This window comes from Lonchura striata, chromosome Z (genome assembly GCF_050655825.1).
Source record: "Lonchura striata isolate lonStrDom1 chromosome Z, ASM5065582v1, whole genome shotgun sequence".
Lineage (NCBI taxonomy): Eukaryota > Metazoa > Chordata > Aves > Passeriformes > Estrildidae > Lonchura > Lonchura striata.
In genome coordinates this window covers 48,792,992-48,817,023 of record NC_140740.1, presented here as the reverse complement: position 1 = coordinate 48,817,023, position 24,032 = coordinate 48,792,992, and the positions used below count along the sequence as shown (strand labels likewise).

Genomic DNA, 24,032 nt, shown 5'->3' with positions numbered 1-24,032 from the left:
TGAGATAAGACTTTGACAGAGTGGGATGTTCTGACTCCAAGTAGCTTAATTGTACTTTGCATCTGCATGTCAACAAGGAGAGCATGGCATGTCTTTGTTCCATACTTTCTAGTCTCATCTCTGCTTCTTTACAGTTTCTCCTTGCCTCTGTGGGGATCTCAGAGAGGCAATTCTAAAGGCTCTGGGGAAAACAAGGCTGTCTCATGATGCATCTCTGTCACGATTAACTGGCATCTGTAGATAGATAGATAGATAGATAGATAGACAGACAGACAATTTTATTAGTTTTTGTTTGTTTCTGTTTTGGGGTTTTTTGGGGGGGTGTTTGTTTTTAAAAATATTTTTTCCTATTTGGATGCTGAAAATGTTGCATTTGGTTGATGGTATTTTTCCCAGTTTTCACAGCTACCCTTTGTGCAACTCAGAGCACTTTGTTTGTGGAAGAGCTTTGTGATCCAGTTTGAAGGCTGTAGTTTTTGAGGGATACAGATACCCGATGTATTGAAACTAAACATGTAGTCCAGATGATGTACTCTCAATATCTGAGAACTCTACAAAATGTCCCTGGCTGCCCCAGTTTATCTGGGGGATGTTTATCTGGCATATGTTCTTGTAGTGATTTATCAGAAGCTATTAATGCTGCCTTGCTCCAGACTACATGAAAAAAAATTAAACAAAACCTTTTGGTGAAAGTCCAAAATGCATCTCATTCTGTATGAGCATGCTCAATCACAATGGCTAACAAGGCATCAGCCACATCCAGATAACTTTGAAAGAATATTCCTGTCCAAGGCAGATGGAAAACACTAGTGTGTAGAAAGGATTTTTTAAATTCTCTTTAAGCACCAATCACTAAATTCTGTCTTTTTAAAAAATAAGTATAGCCTTTAGCAATTCTTAATTTCATCACATGACTTCATCATTGTCAGATTGCTTAGATTTTTGCCAGAGATGACTGTGCAATTCAGAAACTATGGAGAAGGCAAAAATGAAATTACACAGGGCAGGAGCTGAAGGCCTCAAATGAGTTTTCAAAGACCATTTAATCTTGGTCTCTTACAAGAGAAAAGTCAGACTTAGTGAAACAATTCCCTTTTATCAAGGAGCATGTTTGGACTGGGTTTGGATGCAGTGGGAAAAATGTAGTCAGGCAAAACTGTGTAAAGGTGCCCACAGCAACTAACAGTTTATCTCACAGCTGGGCTCTCCCCAAAGGTGATGTTGCACTGCTTCTAGAGGAATTGACATGTGACTGAATCTAAATACTACAACTGCATTAGACTGACAGAGTGGTGTAACAGAGTAAGTATTATCACCCCAAGATATGACAGGGAGCACCTTAGGGAAATTACCCTTCACAGTAGTAGCACTCAGGGAAATGGAGCATCCTGCTCCAGGAACATCCTGGTCCAGAGGAAACTTTTCGGGCAAGTCTGCAGTACTGAGAAGCTACACAGAACACTGATTCCTGGCACAGTGATTCCTGACAGATACAGAAATTACTGCTGTACATTATTTCTATATAGCTGGAAAAGATCTATCAATAAGGTATTCCTTATATCCTTCCTGTCATTCCATGTGCCTTCTCACTTTTTGTATTTCAGCAAAGCTTTTGATAGTCTCTCATAGGATCTAGAGAAAATGTCCAGCCCACAGCTGGATAAACACATCCTGTGATGTGCGAGCAACTGGCTTGTGAGTGGGGCACAAAGGATTACAGTGACTGGGGTAACATCAGGCTGGTGACTTGTCAGTAGTGTGGTTCCACAGGGCTCCATTCTTGACCCTGTGTTTTTCAACATCTTCACAAACTTGGATGCAGGACTGGAATGAATGCTAAGCTAAGATAACAGGGCGTTCCTGTGGCAGTAATAATTAGCATTGACTCCATGATTCCAGAAGGCTGATCAATTGCTTTATTATACTATACTATACTATACTATACTATACTATACTATACTATACTATACTATACTATACTATACTACACTATAGAAGAGAAACCCATCGTCCTTGCCGACAGTCCCATACAGCTTTTACCAGCCTGGTCAATTGAATCCAAACACCATCACCAGTGGCAAATTAAGAAATCACCCTTTGGTAAACAAATCTCCATAACACATTCTACATGTGCACAACAACAGGTGCAAATGAAGATGAGAATTTTTTCTCATTCTTTTCTCTGACCTTCTCTCAGCCTCCCCCAGGACAATGCCTGCTGCTCTCTGTGGCTACTGGCTAAGCAAGTTCACAGAGACACAAGACTGGGAGGAGCTGTTGACTCCCTTCAGGGCAGAGAGGCCCTGGACAAATGAGAGCACTGGCCAGTCACCAACTGCATGAAGCTCAACAAGGGGAAGTGCTGGACTCTGCACCTAGGCCAGGACAGCCCTGGATGAAAACACAGACTGGGGAAGGTGATGCTGGAAAGCACTGCCGTGGAAAGGGCCCTGGGGCTCCTGGTCAGTGGTGACCTGAGCACAAGCCAGCAGTGCCCTGGCAGCCAGGAGAGACAACCCTGCCCTGGGGGCATCAGGCACAGCATCAGCAGCCAGGAAGACAGGGGATTGTCCTGCTCTGCTCTGCACTGGGGCAGCCTCACCTCGAGTGCTGGGGGCAGTTTTGGGTGCCACAGTGTAAAACATTGAAGTGTTAGAGTGTCCAAAGGAGGGCAATGAGGATGGTGAAGGGTCTGGATAGAAAGCCACACAAGGAGCAGCCAAGGTCACTTGCTTTGTTCAGCCTGGACAAGAGGAGATTGAAGAGAGACCTCACCACAGGTACAGCTCCCTCATGAGGGGAAGAGGGGCAGGCACTGACCTCTGCTCTGTGGCGACAGTGACAGGATCCAAGGGAATGGCCTGAAGTTGTGTCAGGGGAGGCTTAGGCTGGATTATTAGGAAAAGGGTCTTCACCCAAAGGGTGCCTGCGCACTGCAACAGGTTCCCCAGAGAAGTGGTCGGAGCAGCAAACCTAACAAGAGGTAAAGAAGAATTTGGCAATGCTGTCAGGTGTGCTTTTAGGGAATGGTCCTGTGCAGGCCAGTTGTTGACTTCTTGGATTTTTGTGGGTCCCTTTCAACTCAGCATATTCAGTGTTTCTGTGAAACTAAATTTACTGTGAAGTAAAGCCAAGTTGGAGATGTACCTTACCAAATACTCTACAGAAAATGCCCATGTAAACTTTCCTAGAGATATACAAAGTGAAAAGCAAACTGCAAAGGCCTTGAATTTCTCTTGCCTAATGCTAGTAAACAGAGCAGACTCTGCCAAATTGTAGACATGGGTTTCAGACTTCTTTATCCCTAGAATGAATTATGTAAGATCTTGTTTCCTGATTGACAAGTGGTCCCACTGTCAATCTGTGACAGCCAGGCTGCATCATCCTGCCTTAGGAGACACACTATTTTGCTGGGAGCAAACAGTTTTGCAGTATTTTGCAGGGACCAAAACCACTGTTCAGAGGAATTCTGGTTGAACCAAGAGAGAGAACGTGCTGCTTGTGCCATGCCAGTGCTACAGAAGTACTACACTTCACTTGTAACTAAGAAATAGCAACATGTTTATCAATGTAAAACACTGATTTATGAAGTTTGATCATAAATGCATCAGTGTTTTAACAAGATTCAGTGTCAAGGTACACTTAATTTTCACTGCATAGAGAATAGGATCAGGCAAAATTGTTGTAGGGAGACCCTATTGCCATTGAGTCAGGATGTTTAGGGAGGAGTCCCAGGCATTCAACATTCCTTTCTCAGGGGAGTCTAGGTGCAGCTGGATTCAGGCTTATTCTCAGACACAGTGAACAGCTTCTGTCTAAAGGCTTACATGTGCACAATCCATCTTTTTTACCACTTAGCCAGTATTTGAAAGTTTAGCATGCTGTTAACCAGTTGCTGAGAATTGGTTGTGGGAAGGATTCTCCCAGCCTCAAGGATTAACTTTAAGCAAAGTCCTTACTCAAGGGGACATGCCAGCACACAGCCCACTGCTATAAAGGAGAGCCCATCAGGCCCTCGGCTCTCAACTATTTGTGGAATAAGACAATTGACTTACAGTAATATTAGTATACCAGATGTATCTTGGGCTGGTACGTGCTCAACTAGCCCTCAGCTGCTGAGGAAGATTTACAGCCCTTAACTCTTGGGGTACTGTCTGTAAGCCATCAGAAGCGCTGCTGAAGGCTGCTGCTTCAGCAGGGAAAGGGCTGGGGGAGCACAGCCTCAGAGCCAGCCTTATTTCTGTGCACATCCACAGCTGAACTGTGCTGACCTGACTTGGACACCTCAGTCCTGTCACCACCCTGCAGGGGCTCTGTGCAGTGCTTTGGCTGGTGTTTCCAGAAATGTAGGCACACAGTGCATGTCCACTGTTCTACTGGTATTTAAGAGCACAATCCCAGCAAATGAGGCTGCTGTAGAGGACAGCCTCTCCAAAATTGGCACCTGCTGTGCCATAAAAAGCTGCTTTACAGTACCAGCCTCTTATTATACCACCTGGTCTGTTTTCCTTTTCCACAAAAGGAAAGGAGAGCTCTCTGTAAATCAACAAATACACCAGTGGAAAGGCAATATGAAGCACAATTTCTAGAGAGCTAGTGGCTCCATTACCCTGGGCCACTGGTATCTACACTGCATTTGCTTCACCAGTTGCTGAAGTCCTGCTGCCGCGGTGTAGCTGATGTCTGCTTCCACTGCAGTGATTGCACAGACAACAGTCACTTCTCAGCAAAAAGAGCAGGTGCAAAATACAGAAAATAACAACCCTCAGAAAGTAACTCTGGAAGCAGCAAGACAAGGAAAAATCTATTTCCCCCTCTCCCCTCCACAGCAGTTAGATGGAACCTTTAATCTCCATGAATGAAAGCAGGATAATAGAGATCTTGGGAAAATTGCTGGAGTTAGAGTCTGCCGAGTCCAAATTCACTAAGGGTTCAAATGCTGATTAGATGCGACCATCACCCCTGAGTGAAATAGGTGAGAAAAGGCAGGATGAAATGCTTCTGCCGACAATAATGGAAATGGCAAGACACCGAGGATTTCAAAAGGCGATTGAGCTCAAACCTGTCCTCAGACTTGTGTGATCTTAGCTTAGGCTGTAGCAATAGCTTTTTTTTTCTTTTTAAATGAACTGTTATAAAGCAGCTTTTGAAACTATTCAAGTTACTTAAGATTAATAAAATAAAAAAGATGTTAAAAACCCTCAGACCAAGATTTTATTTTTTTATTAGCAACAGACATTTGCCTCTTGTAGCCAGATGGAGAGAAAAACCCCAAACCAAACCCAGAATCAATACATGAGACCCCTCAGCAGTAGAATAGGAAAGGCTGCTAATTAAGTGATACCTTGGACTAGAGGATTGGGAAGGAAGCCTGGATGGGACTGTACCTATTAAAGTGAAAAGCAGCATTTGTCTTAAAGAAATAATCACTACCTTAGTACATTCTTGTTTCTGTGTGACAGATGTCTCTGAGCTGTCATTACAGTAGGGGCAAAAACAGAAACAGCCTTTGTTCCTAATACTATTGGTTTCCTCAGTAAATTTTGGCCCTACTTTGCCCTGCTTCTTCCAGACAGTGTTATCCCCTTCCTACAGCTCTGAGGACCTTACCTGCAGAGCCAGCATATTTCAGAGACTGCCTTTGGAAAGGGGCAGAGTAGGCTTTGGTTAGCAGCCCTGTGTTCTGTGGCACAGGGTCCCACTGTGGAGTTAGGAATGCCTCACTTCGGGAGCTGAGACACTGCCAGAGGTAACAACCACTATGGGAGCAGGAGGCCTCTGTTCATATCCCTGTCTGTGTGACTGGGTGTTCTGGAGGGAAACTTACAGTTGGTAAGAGACCATGAGACCGGATGGCAAGGTATCACTGGAGACAGTCCAGAAGCTGCTGCAGCACATGGTTACTATGTGGGTTGTTAAGCCTGAGGTCTATTGTTAAACTGGCATGAAAAGTATGTTACCAAAATATATGTTAGTCTTAATAGGGCAGGTAGAATACCAGAGATACCCCTGATTAATGTTTCAATCTTCCTTTGCAGTCACAGAAAGTAATTTAATCTTGCTTCCTATGTCACTGGTTAAAAGCCAGGAAACTTTACTTCAACATTTTTGAAAAACTTGATTTTTTTTTATATAAAAAGAGGCATTTCTGACTAAAGAAAGATCCCCATAAAAATGAGCAAGAGGTCCAAATGTGAAATATACTTCAAATCTGGCTCAGAACAAAAGCTCTGGTTAACTAAATTAGGAAAACTACAAATACTTTATATGCCAGGTGGAGCAGGTGGTGTTAAAATTCTTCTTCAGCTTGTCTGGAACGAGAACATTTCAGCTGCAGCAGCCTCTCCACAGTGTCTGCAATGGTTCTTTCCCCATGGACCTTGTTGTCTCGGGTGCGGATGTTCACTGTTCCACTTGCCTTCTCCTTTTCACCAACAACTAGAAAGAACCAAGAGGCAAAGGAATCAACTGCTTCTTCACAATTCTGTCAGTTACTTGGAGAGTAGAATTTCTCTGTCAAAGGCTCTTTCTAATCTTAATGGATCCCAGATGGTTTTAAGGCCAATGCTAGATCCCCAATTCACACAACAGGACTAACATGCTGCTTCAAATCATGTACTTCAGGATGAGTTTCTGATTTTTCCGGCATCATTCTCTCTGAAATAGGCTTCTCTTATGCATGCATGCCCAGATCAGAAGTGTACCACAGCTGAATGCAATGGAAACAATTCTTTTGCTGAAGTAGAAGCAAGAGCATAAATTATTGGGAGGATGGAAAATCTGACTGAAAAAGGACAAGAGACTTCACATATCTACCCCCACACTGCTGACCAGAAGACAGCAAAAAGTATCAATAATGGCTTGGGTCACAGTGATCTCCCTTCAGGGACAACTATCCAAACCAGGAATGCCTATGATGTCAACAGGAGAGGTTCTCTGCAGCAGAGACTCTCAAGAGCAAACTGACCTAAAACACTGATTAAAACTCTCTGCCTTGCTCACAGAATGATCAAGCCCTGTAACAAAAGGCTCAGCCAGTATAAGGTAACTAATACATTACCCAGAATAAAGTTATATTGTGCAATCTGAGCGTTTCTGATCTTCTTGTTCAGTGTGCACCCAGGATCTACATCAACATCTGCCATAAATCCAGCATCATGGAAGTGCTGCCTAACCTAAAGAAAAAATATCAGAACTGTCACTACTAGATATTCATGACCATGAACAATTAATGACTTGTAGATTTAAACCATTTCAGATTATCTGAACCCTAAAACAAAGGCATTGTTGTGGTTTAGGCTTTTGAGATGAGCCCAGGTCAATACATTAAAATACATCAGCTATCATGCAACTATACACGCAATAAGTAAGTAACCACTGATGTAAAAATCTAATGTTTGGGCTTCAATAGTGATTTGAGTTTGATACTGTAAAAGGCAACAGGATAATGGAGCTTACTGATTAGAAGAGATTTTTTAAAAAACTTTTGCAAACTATTTACATATAATGTGATTAAAAGGCAAAGGTGTGCTGGATGCTAAATATGCAAAGACTCATTTTCATCTTTCTTACTGCTCTACAAGAGGCACATGGCCATGGGGGACTAGAACCTGAAGGGTAAGACAGATTTGAGTAAGAGAAAAATGAAGTTTTCCAAAAATAAAAGTCTCACAAAGATCAACATTTGTTATTCATATATCCAAAATCTAACCCATGTTATCTTTAAGAAACGTACAACTTCAGCAGCTAATTGTCACTGTGATATAAAAAATTACTCAATGTAATATGCAAAGACTTAGAATATGTCTCTGAAATAAATACTATTAATTATTAATAACTAAGTATTTCAGATCAATACAATACTGATTACTGAAATCAAAACCCTGAAACCAGAGACATCACCTTTTGAGCATATTCATCACATGCTGGTCCCACTGGTACCACCATTACTTGCTGTGGAGACAGCCAGAGTGGCCTTCAATAAACAAACAAAACAAGTTTATATAGTTTTCATTGTTTTTTTCAGTACAAAAAATACTATTTACAGAGAGGAATAAAATCTACATAAGAGACTCTTAAAGCCAGCTGCACAGATTGGGTTCAGAGGTGATGAGAGCCCTGTATTCATTACAATTATTTCCGCAAAGGAACTGAGAGTCTAAAAGGATTGCAATGTGGGCATGAGCAACAAAGCCTGACTGATGGAGCTCATTGAGAACTAAGCAAAGGAAAGCCTTTACTTTTGAGTCTTGTCATAATCAGAGGGGTCACTCCCACAGGGTATTAAGACAGGTAAAGCAGATCACCTACATAAATGAATCTTTACAAGACAGTCCTGCACAAAAGCAGCTGGAATGCAAATCCTGTGGGCAGACTAGCTCTATGCTCCACCTGCATTGTCAGTGTCATGTAGAATCTACTATACCTTGAATAATATCATGCCTGAGGAAGGTGGTTCAGAAGAAATTGCCCTGCAGTATTCCTAGGCATGTCGCCCTAACAAGCAAGCGGAACAAACAAACCCTCTTGACTCTCAAGTACTTTGGGCTAATTTATCTTCTACATTTAGAGTTTGCTTGAACTGGAATAATATTTTTTCAATGTTACCATTTGCCTCCATAGTTTTCTGTTAGAATGGCAATCATTCTCTCCACGGATCCCAAGATAGCCCGATGAATGATAACTGGTCTTGTCTTGTCATTGCCATCATGGCTGTAAAGAAATGCTTTTGTAAGCTTTTTTTTCCTTGATGCAACCTTATGTCTGTGTCACTGAAGTTAGATTACACAGAAACTAAAACCACCTGCCTTTGTGCTTACCTGACAAAGGTGAGATTAAATCTGAGTGGCAACTGGAAGTCAAGCTGAATTGTAGCACATTGGTGGTAGCGGCCAATGGCATCCTTAATCTGAATGTCAATCTGAAGAACAAAAAGACAAACTTTTACAGTTAAGAGACAAGCATTCCCCTCTGAAAGCAAATTCATTGTTTTGAGATGGAAAATTTCACTCAGTGCAGAGAAATTCTATGCATTTTTAAACAGCATAGTTTTACTTCATTAGGCTTTAAGTGATTTGCACGTTCTGATGCAAAAAATGTTAGAGCTAAAACAGGGTGAGTAACTAGAGAGGTAATACATCAGGTGGGAACTATATTTAATGTCTCAGACATTGTGTGAGTTTCAGTCTGGAACTTTCATGGGCCTTTTCATTGAGTGAGCACAGCAGAAGATAAACACAGAACTGAACATGTCTCCCCACAAATGAGATTTCTTCAGCCTCGAACTGGAAAATTTGCATTTCTTTATAATACAGTATTTGAAGACTTTGTAGCTTGTGTTACAAATTCAGGGCATGAACAAGGGACAGGAATCTGTGAAACAGTCCACTTACCAGCAGGAGCTCCTATCAATCATTAACACTTATTCTGACCTACAAGTCAAGCCTGTTCTTTCTTTTGTATTTAACACTTAAATTCTGAGTACACTTATGATACAACTTAGACAAAGACTTACAGAAAAGAGTAGACTTATAGTGTCCTGACTTCATTTATTTATTACATTGCTCACTTATCATTTTACCAGTATATATCAGGCTATATATGAAAGCAGTGTGCCTTATTTTAATGTGAAATAAATGAACACATCAGTATTTTAACAACTCAACATCTAAATGTCTTTCAATTTTGCATCTAGAATTCAGTTTATCAGCTGAATCACCAAAGAGCTAGTCACCAAAGAGCTTCTAATCAAATTATTTACAACCTAATTTAATTTCAAATCCAGACTGTATGAAGAGCAAGTGTAAGATTAATTAATGTTAACAAAATTCCTGTATATTTGTTTTCCTTCAATTAAATATGGAAATTACTGAATATGAGCTGTTATAACACATTTTGCCTAAAAAATGACATGAACCAAAACCAATTCAAGTGGCAAGCAAATACAGAAATCACAACCAGCTTACTACATGAGAACACAAATATAAATGTAATGTAAGCATATTAGGGAAAAATTTAAAAGCCACTTCATAGCAGTCTATGTCCTTATGTGCAAGGATAATGACGTTTCTAAAAAGCCCTATTTAATGTGTTTAAACTGAGGAGTCTGCTCTTAAGAAACCAAACAAATTCACATGATCAATGCATGCAAATTTTTAAACTAACAAAACCCACCAGTAACTCAATGCAACTTCAAAACTCTGAAGTTAAAGGAATAAAAATTTGTTTAACTATTAAGTTTACTTCTGATTTTCTCCTGACTTAGGATTCACTTACTGCTGAAAGAATTATTTCCAATGCAGAAATTTGCTAAAACAGATCATACAGTGCCACCTTGTGTTTATATCACCCATCAGTTCAGCTGTTTAGGCAGCAGAAAAATAGTTTATTCATGTTTAATTAATTAAATGAATGTTAAAGCAGTTAAAACTATGTGAAAACCAGGATCACAGAAGACTATTTCTCTCTCAAATACGTTAGTGTTTATGAATCTGGAAAAACAGTGAATTTCTGTCTGACAGCATCTTAAAATGGGATAACATCAAAAAAAACTCCCTTCTTCCTCATCCCAGCCTTTTGCCTTACCCAAACAGAATTAAAAACCAAATCCAGTTAAGGGTTAGCAATACACTAACCTTAGGTCCATAGAAAGCTCCATCACCAGGGTTTAACTCCCATTTCTCACCAAAGGCATTGAGGCTGTTTTCAAGTTGCTGGAGATAAAGTATACACACTCAGTGTTTTTTTACACATCACAGTTTCAAGTAAGCCTGCTCCTACAAATAGGTGACCATACCAAATTCTCACTACTACTCAGTAACTGCCGAAACACATTTATTTTCTGAAAAAGGGAAGTTTTGGAAGAGCACCAGCTTAAAAAAAAAATAATAATTTTGTCTGAATTTAAACACACAAAATTAATGTAGTCATTTTGGAAGAGGCCAAACAAGCATTAGCTAAGATATAAAAACTTTTATACTAAATTCAAAGTTTGTAGTTAATGTTGAGATGTAATCTGCCCTGGTACACCAAATGTCTATTCCTGCCGTATCTTCTCCCCAGTACTGCACCTGCAGTAGCCAACCCCATCCCTTTCAGCCTCACTTTTGGGAGATCGCTTTAAGTCTTATTACAGGGGCTGCCAGAACTGACTCTCTTCCTCTTTTTCAGATGTCAAAAAAAGACCAGGAGATGCTTACATTCATTTGATGCTTGCCTGAAGACTGCCTCTGTACTGAGAAAAAACTATTTACAGCAGGCAGACTGAAGGCATTTATCAAAGTTATATTGCTCATGCCCAGCCAAACTTCACTGTACCTCCTAGAAGGCAGTAAGCTATTACAGAAGATGCAGGTTTACATCATAGAAAAGAATAAGACTACTGTTTTACCTTTTCAGCTTTATTCCACACTTCAATATCTCCCAGGTACTTTTCAGGACGAGTGGAGAGATTCAGTTTAAATGAAAATCCAAAGACATCATACACGGTGCGCAAGAACTCCAGACAGCTCTTTATCTCCTCTTCAATCTTGAAGATAATAGAAAATATGTCTCAAATACAGAAATTTCAGTTTCCCTGATTTTAATACCCAGTTTCATTTAGCAGCAGCTCCCACCTGCTCCATAGCACAGAAGATATGAGCATCGTCCTGCTGGAACCTGCGTACTCGGGTGAGTCCTGTGAGAGCTCCCGACAGCTCATTGCGATGCAGGACACCAAAATCTGCCAAGCGCAATGGCAGCTCACGCCACGACCTCGGGCGATGGTCAAAAATAAGGCTGAAGGAAAAGTTTATTACTTGAAGCTTGTTCAGAACCAAAATTCTGCAAAGAACAGTCAGGGAGAAGCAGCCAGTGATGAAGCACATGCCCATAAGACCATCTGTGTTATGTGGATACAGCTATCAATCTTATCTAGATTTGTTAGGGAAACAATCTCCTTCAACAGCTGGTAGACCTTCCCCTCTTCTAAGAAAGGAGATAAAACAGCTTCTAAAACTGACCATTAAAAGCTGAATGCCTGAACTGCCACAAAACTGATAATGTCCCAGTAATGATGGGGTCACTCTCATAATGGTAAAATTACATGACATTTCTCAGTGTCCCAGGTGAAGAGAGCACGTACACAGCAAGACATATAATTATTCCTGACAGAACAAATAACTGAAGGTAACCATCTTTATAATTACACAGGCAAAAGAAGCAGTGTAGGCTTACTTTGAGGTTTTTTTTTCGATCAGCACAATCTCTGGTAAACTGATTTTGCTATGTATTTACCAATGTCCTGGACAGTTCATAGGCTTCAGAGCAAAGATTTCTTTCTCCACTTCAAAGGAAAACATATTATCACTGTAATGCTGCCAGTGCCCCGAAGTCATCCACAGTTTGCTGTTGAAAACATTTGGAGTGACAACCTCCTGGAATCCACGTTTTCGATACTCACTCTAGAACAGGCATAGTATATAACATAAGTTAAAAAGAAAAGAAAGGTAAGTACAGGCTTCGATCTGCAGCCAAGAACTATAAAAGTGATGCCATACAAAAATCCTGTGACTTAGGAAGGGAAGGGAGGAAGCAAGACAAAACTGCAAGATGGACATGCCAGGATACATCCCTTATATACTTCCCCCAAAAAGTTTCTAGTAGAAAGTAGAACTAGTTTCCTCTCTGCAAGCAATGCAGCAGTCTCTAATTACTCAATACCCCATGACACTGCAGCCCAAATATAAACTAATAACACAGACTTCTAATCTTACAGCAGGAAGATCAGCATTCTTTTCCTACATATATTTTCAAAAAAAAAAATAAAATATAGGTCTAAAAGACCAAATTGTTTATTAAAATAAATCAATATGCATTAATGGAACAGCAGTAGTGTGAGCTTAGCTCTACTATTAGATGTTGAAGAATTCCTATGACAAAGCACCATTATCACAGCTTTAACTTCAGGTATAAAGTCCTGATAAAACATAACTTCTCAGAGATTGTGACAAGACCAATTCAAAGAAACAAAGCTACTTTAGTCCCATGGCATATACAACTAAAAGATAATTTGATATAAAGGGCTATTAATACTGTTAAATGTAGCATGCTGTTATGTAATTTTTTTAAATCATATAATTTCTCGTACAAGATTTCCAAAAGACATTACTTACCCGTATAAATTCAATTAACGTGTTATAAATGTAAGCTCCTTTTGGTAAGAAAAAACAGCTACCAGGGCTAAGTTCATGGAAGAAGAACAGTTCTTGGTCCTGCAGGAATATAATACTTTAAAAATTTAGTATTTGCACCCTACCTTTTCCACTTAACTTTAAAAAATTAATTGCTACTGACCGGTCATCACTAATAGGAATTTTAAGAAGAAAAACATGGGGAAAAAAACCATCCAATTCAACAGATGCATTTTCACTAGTATTTTTAAGTCTGCCAGCAGTTACAGGGGAAGGAGATTTTTTAGTTTCCTGTTTCACTCAGTACTGATGTGCCAAAACTTTACACTTAACTCCCAACTGTGCCCTCACAGTTCCCTCTGCACATTTACTCATCAATGTTTAGTTCTGCTTCTGTAGATCTCTAATTATCTGCACATAAACTGAATGTGTGAACTACAGCTGGTTAATGTTTTTACATACTGTGCACACACCTGAGGTCTGAATATGGGGAATTCTTCAGAATTTTGTCATAATATAGCAGCAGCAGACATTTTAACCCTTTTCAGAACTATCAGTTAACTGACAGGGGTTTCCATCTGAAGAAACAAACTCAAAACGCAACTGTGTACTGCAGATTCTGAAATCATGCAGAAGGAAAGAAGTGCATGACCAGGCTGCAGCAAACTGTGTAGGAATCAGCACTGGCTGCCGACTGGAGCATTCGTGGGTTGCAGACTCAAGTCTTTATATGCTGTTCTAATCAGTGTATGCAATAAAGATGTTATTGTGTTGAAAGCATAAAAAAGTTATTTATTTTAGGATTTTGATGCTCCTGAGAAAAGCAGTTGACTTCGCAACCCAACTGAAAATAAAATTGTGTCACACCTTGGTTGTGGCAGCAAGTATAGGCTATCTTCATGATGCTTTCAACTAAGGGCTTATATCCACACAGTGCTTTTGGAATACATTACTAGAAAAGCTGTCTCACCCGCCCAATTTTTCTGTGATCTCTGCTTTTAGCCTCCTCCTGGAATTTCTCCCACTCCTTCAGCAGTTTTGTATCTGGGAATGAAATTCCGTAGATCCTCTGGAGGGATTCCATATCGGCCTTGCCTTCCCAATAGGTAGAAGAATTCTGAATGAAAAAAGGAATGAAACACTGAAGAAAAGCAGAAGCCTCCACATTTTACTACTTCTGCCTGCTATGAAAAGGCATACAATTATTTATAAATCATTACTGTGGAAAAACTAAGTCATACGGAGACTTTTAATGGGAAATTCAGAGCACTGATTGGAAAAATCCTTAAAGGTAAATACAGTAAATAAAAATGGTTTCAGGCGCTTGTCATTTTAAAAGCCTATCTGCTTTGTAGCTATCCTATTCCAACTGTTAGTTGACTAACAGCTATAATAATCAGCTAAGCAAAAACTATAAATTCTAATTGACATAGTTCAGCCAAACCTTAAACCAAACTCAAATATTCCTGTGCTGGAAGTGCAGGTCCTGGACATGTAGTTGGGCTTCACACCATGTGAATATCATTCTAGCATACAACCCTTTCGCAATCTGTAGCACCAAGTTTTTGGCCAAGTTACTAGTTTCACAGTACATTCCTGGCTAAGCCTAAAGGCAGCAACACATTTGAAGTGATGCAGAGAAAACATCTGTCTAAGGCAGTTCCAGCACTTACCTTATGAATTTTTATGGTCTTTATCTTGCCAGTATGTCTGACATGAGGGCCTCTGCATAAATCTATCAGGGGACCACACCTAAGAAAAGGAAAGCATTTATTTAGTATACTTAATCCTAAAACCATAAATCCAGTAATATTATGATCCATGCATAATTACCTGTATACTGTAGTAGTTGGGGTATTGACCTTCTCATTCAGGATGCGACACTTGAATTTATTATACTGAAAAGAAAATCAGCACACATACTTGTTAATTCCTTGTCAGTTTAAATGATTTGCAAACCTGAAGCTATGTTGCATCAGAACAGGCCTGTTAAAGAGACAGACAGAATGACAGACAGTAGAGGAGCAAGGTGCCCAGAGAACAGGCTGTGCAATCTCTGTCCTTGGAGGGTTTGAAGGCCCAAGTGGACAAGCCCGGGAAACCTGACCTCAGTGTCCCTATGTCTGACCCCATGTCCTGTGCATGAGACTGGACATCAACCTAAATGATGCAATGGTTCTCCTGATGCCCTAACAGTGAAAACTCGTTGATGCCTATTTGCAGCTAGATACTAGAGAGAAAGGGTCAGGTTTTACCATTGCTTGCACTCTTTTAGAAGTCCTTATTCTAAAAAATGTTTTAGAGCTTTCTGAATGCAGCAGCAACATATGCAGTCACAGTATCACCACAGACAAGATAACACAACATAACTGCATACATAATATGTTGTAAATTTACATTTCTGGGAAGTAAATAAAGAAGTGGCTTCACAGTTAGCTCACCGCAGGGAAGAATGAGAATTCTCAGAGTTTCAGAATATCAAGATGCCTATTTCCAAGAACCTAAAAATTACTTCCTTTTTTTCTTTTTGGTTAAGTATCACAGATGAGTGGTATCACCTTTTTTCTAACACTAATAACACATACCCTGAAGTTACAAATACTTGCACGAAGCTAGAAACACTAACAGCCCACCTTAAACATTTCAAGAAGTGTTTCCTTCTTAACTTCCAGTCTTTCAAAGGCTTGTTTTTCCTTCATTATCTTTTTGCACAATGTTTCCAAAGCAGAGAAATCATTACTTGATACACCCCTAAAATAAACACACACAGAGAAGTGAGTAATTTTTGCTTTCATATGCAATTTGTGATCCTGGTGCAATGCACCAACCTGTGGCTGGACATCCTGCAAAAAACCAAAGCCATCTGCAGCAGTACACACGACTTTGTTCTTGGAACAAGCACCCAGAATTTTGCTGGGTGAAATTTTGGTGCCACCCACTCCCAGCTCCTAAATAAAGAAAAATACAAAACCTACCCTTCCTCAAGAAACATGTCATAATAAAATCCATTTTCTATTGGTGGGCCATAGCACAAACAGCCACCATAGATTCGCTCCATAGCTTCACCCATTATGTGAGCACTTGAGTGCCAGTAGACCTAACAGAAGCAAAAAAAGAATCTATCAGTATCAAGACACATGATGCATTTCCAATTGTTTCCATTTGAAAGCTTTTCTGAAATGCCTGCTTTCAAGGATAATTGAGGCACATCCCACATGAGACCAGTGTGCAGAACAGAAGTGACCTGCCCAGCAGCACTCGCATCCTCAGCATCAATGTTTCCAAAAATCAGCATTTCCACTGGAAAACAGTGGAAATGGAAAAAACTCACATTCTGATAGCAAACAATTCTTCCTTCCAACTGTTGCTGACATGATTTAATTATTATCAATAAGTCAAACTTTTCTCATAAACTTTTCTTTCTATGAACTTTAATCAATCAGATCTGCATAATGACCAAAAGATGTGCTTTTAACATAAGGTTGTGGTTCTAATCCAGCAATCGTATGCATAAGAAATCCTGCACCCTTCATCTTGTTCAACACCTGAGGTTTTGGCAGAACCAAATTTTTTAAGAGTCAGTCTGCCTTAGTTAGCACAAATTGAAATCATAAATAGGGAGCTGTCATTTAGCAATATAAAAACCCTGAGTTTGAATGTAAGACTTATGTGATGAGTTTGACTGACAGTTTATTGTAGAAACTAATTTTTTTTCTAAAGAACATAATCCTAAATTTACTGGCTGGGCACATTTATCTGATTGAGTAGCCAAAATAAAAAAGTAGATACTTTTGCATACAGAAGGAAAAAGAGTAGTCTACTCAATACTTTCATGATTCTACATAGAAAGTATTTTTGTACTCAGTTTTGTTCCCAAAATCAGTGCTGAAGACGTCAGTTAAAAATACCTACTTTACATTAACATGACAGGTGAAAACACAAATTTTTAACAGCAAACACAAGCAGACATTGCTAAAAGTCACACACAGCAGAATGTACATTATCTCTAGTATCACAACTCTTCCAGTAAGGAGCTGTGAGAAAATGCAGAAGTACCTAAACCACAAACCCCTTTTTCTTCATCTTGTGAACATACTAAATATTTAAATAACTGCAAGAAGGTAAGTCAAATGTAAACTTGGAACAAAAAACATTTTGGCAAAAGATACTCACTGCTTGAGCCTCTTCATCTTCAAACTTCAGCAGCTCCAAGGAACAGTCCTCCTCCAAAGGACGGTCTAGATCCCAAACCACCTTGTTCACTTTGGCAATAACTGTGTTATCAGCTAATCCCTGACTACAGAACAAACACAGAAGTACAATTATAGGAAAGTACGTGGTATTTTGAAATCAGCAAGCAGAAGCTCCCCAGATTTGCCCTCCAGTTTGAATAAGATTTTAGAGTGCTCATCAGAGTGGATATAATAAATTCAAAATAAATGACCGGTTTAGCCAGTCCTGAACATTGATGAAAAATCCTACTTATATTTTAGGGATATAGGAAGCAAATTGTGCTATATACTTAACTGTCACACACATTTGACTTAGAGGCAGCATCCTCCAAGTACAAACCTAACTTCCCAGTCCTGTTGCAATATAAGAGAGTACCACTCTCATAAAAGCTACCAAATACCATTTTTGACATAGTAGCTTTACTGTTTATATCCACTAGGCAAAATACTCTTTTCATGATCCCAAATCAGAGAAACAAAGGAGGTTCCAATGATATGGCACCTTATTATGGACAGGAAAAAAAAAAAAAAAGAAGAAAAAGAGAGGCATTTCACTTTTAGGAATCACCCAATCTTTGTAATGTTAACTGTCAGGGTGTTCACTGTGAATGATTCAAAAATATCTCCCATGCAAACTAAAGTGACGAATACTCATATTGTTAAACTTTTCTGTAGTCAATTGAAACATCACTCAGCAGTCATCTTCCTCAGGTCAATGCAAATTGGTTTGCAATGCTAACATTCCATCTATTAGCAAATTAGTTCTCAATGCAACAGCAGTACTTGGATGTAAAAATACACTGTTAGAATGCTTTATTCTTATTTAATGTTAGAAACTGCGTAAGGCAAAAGAAAACTGCACTCCAAAACTAAAAGCTTGGTGTTTACCTTCAGTTCATTGCATCCAAGATGCTATGAGAAGACTTGAGATACATAACAAAGAAACTATACAATACCCAGCCCCTTAAACTCAACTGTCTGAAAATGATTGTGTAGCATCACAGAACAGAAACATACCTAATTCCACATGCAATTTGATAAGGAGTAGTCTTCCAAGATTCAGCATCAACCTGCTTGCCATCGGGTAACGTAACTTTAATGGTTTTACTGTCATTTGCAGCTCTTTCTGCAAGGAGTGCGTCATGTTCAGCCTTTAGTTTATTGTACATCTCCAAACGCTCATTGATAAATGCAGGCCAAGGATTTAGCTGTACATAATAAAGACAAAGGAAAATGACTAATCAGATATTAACATGACAGACATCATATCAAGAATGCCAATACAACAGATATAGTTTTCATAAGCAACTACGTGATGATATCTGTGTGCTATATGTAACACAGATAATCACCATTATTTCATGTTATATAGTACTAACTATGTCATACCACACAGTTCAGCTTAATGAAATCTGTACTACCATACACCTGTTCAATAAACCACCTTACCAAACAACTACACCATCAAATAAACTACACATGGACAAAAGTTAACTAGGAAAACTGTGTCAGTTCGACATAAAGCAAGACTTTTCTTATTAGGTCAAAAAGCTGAGGGAACACTCTAGTCTGAGCCATCCGGACAGGAACTGACTCCAGTTTAAACACGTGTAATGACGTCAGGACCATCCGTCCGGGCACAGCCATGCACTTGGCCCAGGAGCAAGCGCTAGCAGCTGGCCCTCCGTGGACTCAAAGGGATCTGTGTTTACCCACCGCGAAGAGAAAAACGAAACCGCCTTAAGAAAGCTTTCTTCACCTTGGCGATATGCTGCCTGCTTTCCACTGCAGAGAGGCACAGGGAAAAGCATAAACCTAACCCAGCTATGGGAATCTGAGCTGTTCTCCTATTACACCGACGCAACTTAATGCAAACACCAGCAATGGCGTTTCAAGGCACGCTGTCGGGGTGTTACTGTAACGCGCGATAAAATACTTCAGAAGGACGAGCCGCAGCAGAGCCAGCAGCGCACAGGGCAGCAACGAGGACTCCGCATCCTCCCACCGCCGCGGCCCAGGGGCTGCTTACCTCCGACCGCCCTCCATCGCCAGCCCCTTCCTTCATCTTCCTCTTCCCGCAGTCAGCTTTCTTCTCTTCCCCAGCGACCACCTGCGAAGGGCGAGCACCCTTTAAGTCATGCCCCGGCAGTCCCTCACACCTAAGGTGCTTTAACTCCCCCCTGCCCCACGGAAAAGACGGGAAAGACCCGACCTCCTCGTCCCCCCCAGCTCCCTGGTTCCGTGGGGCACACCCCACCGCCCCCAGGAGCTGGGGAGGCGCAGGGGAAGAGGCCCGGCTGCCCTCTGCCGAGGGCGGCGCGGAGCCCACCTGGCTGTCAGCGCCCGCCATGGCCGCGGAGCCGCGCGGGAAGGGGCGGGCGCGGCTGGCGCAGGCGCCGGTGGGCCGCGGCTGATGCAACCGGCCCGGCCCGGCCCGGCCCGGCCCGGCGGGGCGAGCGGCCGCCCTGCGGCCCGGCGCGGGCTGCGGCGGCTGGACGCGGCCCCGGCTGTCCGCGCCCTGCTCGCTGTCGCGGGAAGAATCATAGAATCAATTCAGTTGGAAAAGATCCCCGAGATCAGAGCTGTGACCGAACGCCATGTTGTCAGATTTCATTCATGGCGCTAAGTGCCATGTCCAGGCTTTGCTTGAACACCGCCAGGGACGGTGACTCCAACACCCCCCTGGGCAGCCAGTTCCAGTGTCGAATCACCCTTTCTGCGGAGAAATACCTCCTAATGTCCAGCCTAAACCTCCCGCGACGTAGCTGAAGACGGTCCACTTCTCACAGTTGTTGCCTGGGGCAAGAGGTGGATTCCCACCTGGCAACACCCTCCAGTCAGGATGTTGTAGGGAGCGATGAGGTCTCTCCTGAGCCTCCTTTTCTCTAAACAGCCCCAGCTCCCTCAGCTGCTCCTCATCACACTTGTGCTCCAGACCCTTCCCCAGCTCCTTTGCCCTTCTCTGGACTCACTCCAGAGCCCAGGGTATACCTGGCTACCTTTCCACCCTGACACAGAGGTTCAGTCAAGGATGGATCAGTAATTGGGAGTCCTCTTTGTGAAAGAGACTAAACTGAAATAAAAAAATCGTGTTGACCACTGTCTGGTTTCCCACGGGAGGAGGAAAAATATGTAGAAGAGATTCTGAGGTGGTTGTGTCAGACTTGAACTGCAGGAGCATCTGCAGCTGTCCCCAGGGAAGCCTCAGCTCAGTGGCTTGGAAGCTACAGATGCCTCTAAGGAAAAGATGTGATATTCGGGCATGGCTTTTGCTCTGCAATCATCTTTCTCTTCTTTCCTCTTGTTCTCAGGTTATAATAACAATTATATTTTCATTTAGGAAGGTTACTATCTTGCAGCACAACCTCATGGTGGCTGTGGACTCCCAGAGTGGCCAGTCCCAAGGTCTTTTGTGTGTTTGGTAATCTTAGGCATACTACCAGTGAACTCATTCAGTTTAAGCAAGATGTTCATTACCAGGTTCTGTGTTTTCAGGAAATCCTGGCATAACATCCTTAGAAAAGCGTAAATCATGGGTCAGGTCTTGCCATGGACTTCTGCTGCCAGCAGAGGACCCAACACCCCTTCTGACTCCTGAAGTAGCTGCCTTCTCTTCATCTGCAGCAGTGATTGGGGAGTTTAGAGTGTGTAAAATGTTCCCAGGTGGATATTGGGGCACCTTATCCTCCATGAACTTAAATGCTATGAGACAAATGTTCAGGAAAAAAAAAAAAAAAAAAAGGATGTTATGTAGTGGTGAAGGATGGTTGAGAGAATGTCACTGGGCTATTTCTCCACAAATGGAGGAGCTTAGAAAATAACGCAAGTATTTTAATCTATTATTAAAATGGGAAGGTGTAGTAAGTAAGAACTTAAAGACAGAATTAGGCCTAGATCTGGATAGTTCATTTGTTGTCTGAATGAACAGCATAAATATTGGCAAAAACATTTATTAAACAGCTAAATGTAACAATATATGTAGTATCTTTTGTAGAAATACAATGTTGAGTAATACAAAGGGCATTTGTTTTATAATACTAATCTTTATATTTGCAAATCTCCTAAAATCTTTTTCAGGTGGAAAACTTACAAGTGCCTAAGAGACAGAACATTGCAAAACTTATAGATAAATTATATTATGCCAAAATGGAACAAAAACATATACTGATGGTGTTCAAGAGAAAAAACTATTCACAAGCGATTGGGAAACTGTAGAACTGTCTATTGTGCCAGAAGATGGCAGCAGAGAAACACGCTGATCTGCTGAGACATAAATTCCGCTCAGCTCTTGGCTTTAGGAAGTAGGTTTCATGGCAAAAAGCACAAAACTAAGTGAATGCTTTACTGACTTCGCTCTTAAGCAGTGCAATTAATGATGTACAGCTAAATTCAGCCATGCTCTAATAGTTAAAATTTGTTTCAGTGTGCTTTAATGATTATCAAAAATGAATAGATGTTTTGGGATCATGAGAAGTTTGTTGGGAAAAAAGTGGTCAGAAATTTCTAGTGGAATTGTGGGGTTACTTGGCTTATATTTCATTTAGGAAAACCAAACATTAAAGTTAAATCAAAGTGCAAATACAAATTTAGAGCAATGAGTGTAACACATGTACACCATTTACTTGCATCAGCTGCTCGAGGGAAACTATCTGACTTGTAATGCAGCACTAGGCTTTCTGTAAAATGTCTGGGTTTGTTTATATTTGTGTACATTAAATCAACTCTATTCACTGTAGAGTATTTGCTAATTTCACAAATTCTGAATTTGAAAATAAAATTGTATGAATGCCACCCATTTATGTTGAGAGTTCAACACATATCATTTGAATTCCAGGTCCAATGGATTTCCATAAGCCCACTTCAAGCAAAGAGTTATTATCTCAAAATTAAGAAAACATACAAATATAAGAATCTCATGTTTAAGAACTGACATACTTTTTTGCAGTCATCTCTAGTATTAATTTCTCCTGAGCTAATGTAACAAAGGAGTAAACTTTTTAGAAGTCTAGTATAACAGTTGTAGAAATGCATATTTAGAAACTGAAAAATGTGTGAAGGTGAATAAAAAAAAATTATATTAAATGTAAATATTGTGAAAATAACTGAAACCCTGATTAAAACTGGAACATGTGAAGAACGTGAAATATAAGCCTTGAATTTTGATATTACTTCAGCTTCTGGTGACTTATTAAAATATTTATCTTTTTAGGAGGTCAAGAAAAATAACTGGTATTTCACACAAAAAAAAAGACAATTTTGGTTTGGTGGTATATCCATGATGGCTTTGTGTACAGCCACTATTGTTTGTAGTCTTCATGCATCTAAAATTTTCCCCAAATACTGGGCTTGTTTCTGCTATTGCAGGAGAGATACATGCTTGTGCATGCTAGGGAGAAAATTCTCACTAACAGCAGAAATCCCAGAACCATTGCAAGCTGAAAATACACATCACGGAGACAGCCTCATCCCATTTCTGTCCCCCAGAATGCAGGTCCTCTTCACTTTCCCCTCTCACCCAGTTAATACCTGCAGCAGTGCAGATAATACATTCAAATTACTCAGGGTCAAATTGTTCTCTACGGCCAGGCAGGTTTTTTGAGTAAAGAATAAAGGTGCATTGTGTAAAGAACAATAAGGGTAAAATGCAGGAGACAACTAGTTTCACTGCTCATAGTTACAGGTGCTGAGATGAGAGGTTATGCATTCCAGGTGAAACTTCAAACCAGGTTTCACTCTATGACATCAGATGAGCAATAGACTTGTACTAGGAGTCCTTGAGCCTTTAAAAGGAGGGTGATGCTGGTGATTTTCCCTTCCCTCCCTCCCTGGCTTTTCCTCCCTTCAGTAAAACAAGATTTGGCTTTCTCCTTCTTCATAACAAACATACCATACTCATGTCTCATTTTCCCCGCATCTCAGTTTTACCCCTAGTTCACTTGGTTAAATGTTTTAGCATTTAGCATGTATAGCTGAGCCAGCAATATTTTGTCTCACATCATAAAAAGTAATAAGTGTGCATGCATCCAAACAAACTCAGCGCTTTCCTATGTTATTTTTGTAGAGCTCAGACATGTGATTTGTTAATCAATTATGAATTGATGTATCTAGGATTAAGATACTTTTCCAAACTCCTACCTTTAGGATGAACTACCCCTGCTTCACCATATAACAGCAGATTCTTCCTATTCTGTGATTCTCTTTTCCAGTAGGATTTGCACTTAAAACTCTTGTTGTTTTTCATTTAAAGCTTTTATTTTGGATAATGGTCTCAGAAAAAGATGTGCTGTCTGCAGATGTGACTCCCATTCTGGTCTCCACTCTTGTCTTATGACTCAGCTGTGAGATGTGGATCCCAAGCCCCTACCTTCCATTTCCTGTTTATAGGTTATCAAACAGTGAGGCACCGGTCATTTTACAAGAAAAATTAAGTGATAGCTATTTTGTGTAGTGAGGAAGAGGGATGATAAACTAAGAAAAAATTAAAATCACATGTTCTTGACTGTCCTTTAATACCATGTTAAAAATCACATTGATATATTTTTTGCCAAAATTTTGGATCTTGGATGCATCCTTGGTTTTTGTAACTAAATTAAAACAAGGTTTTACTTTAACTGAGTATCACCAAATT

General features: G+C 40.4%; 1 protein-coding gene across 3 annotated transcripts; it reads right to left on the bottom strand.

Annotated features, from left to right (window-relative positions):
- Positions 1-5,207: 5,207 nt before the first annotated feature.
- TARS1 (threonyl-tRNA synthetase 1) lies at positions 5,208-20,202 on the bottom strand. Of its 3 annotated transcripts, none has more exons than XM_085568087.1 (19): positions 20,135-20,202; positions 19,434-19,514; positions 18,422-18,612; positions 17,346-17,469; positions 16,148-16,269; positions 15,806-15,923; positions 15,006-15,070; positions 14,846-14,924; positions 14,143-14,289; positions 13,155-13,253; positions 12,277-12,443; positions 11,616-11,778; positions 11,390-11,527; positions 10,635-10,712; positions 8,820-8,920; positions 8,608-8,712; positions 7,903-7,975; positions 7,061-7,175; positions 5,208-6,438 (listed from the first exon to the last, which is right to left on the bottom strand). In XM_085568087.1, exons 2-19 carry the CDS (start codon positions 19,467-19,469, stop codon positions 6,290-6,292), a joined length of 2,070 nt encoding a protein of 689 aa, XP_085424213.1. In that variant the 5' UTR covers positions 19,470-19,514; positions 20,135-20,202; the 3' UTR covers positions 5,208-6,289. The 3 variants fall into 3 exon arrangements, with proteins under 3 accessions (XP_085424213.1, XP_085424214.1, XP_021410282.2); XM_085568088.1 differs by lacking the exon at positions 20,135-20,202 and adding an exon at positions 19,617-19,778; XM_021554607.4 differs by lacking the exon at positions 20,135-20,202 and adding an exon at positions 19,734-19,778.
- Positions 20,203-24,032: the final 3,830 nt, after the last annotated feature.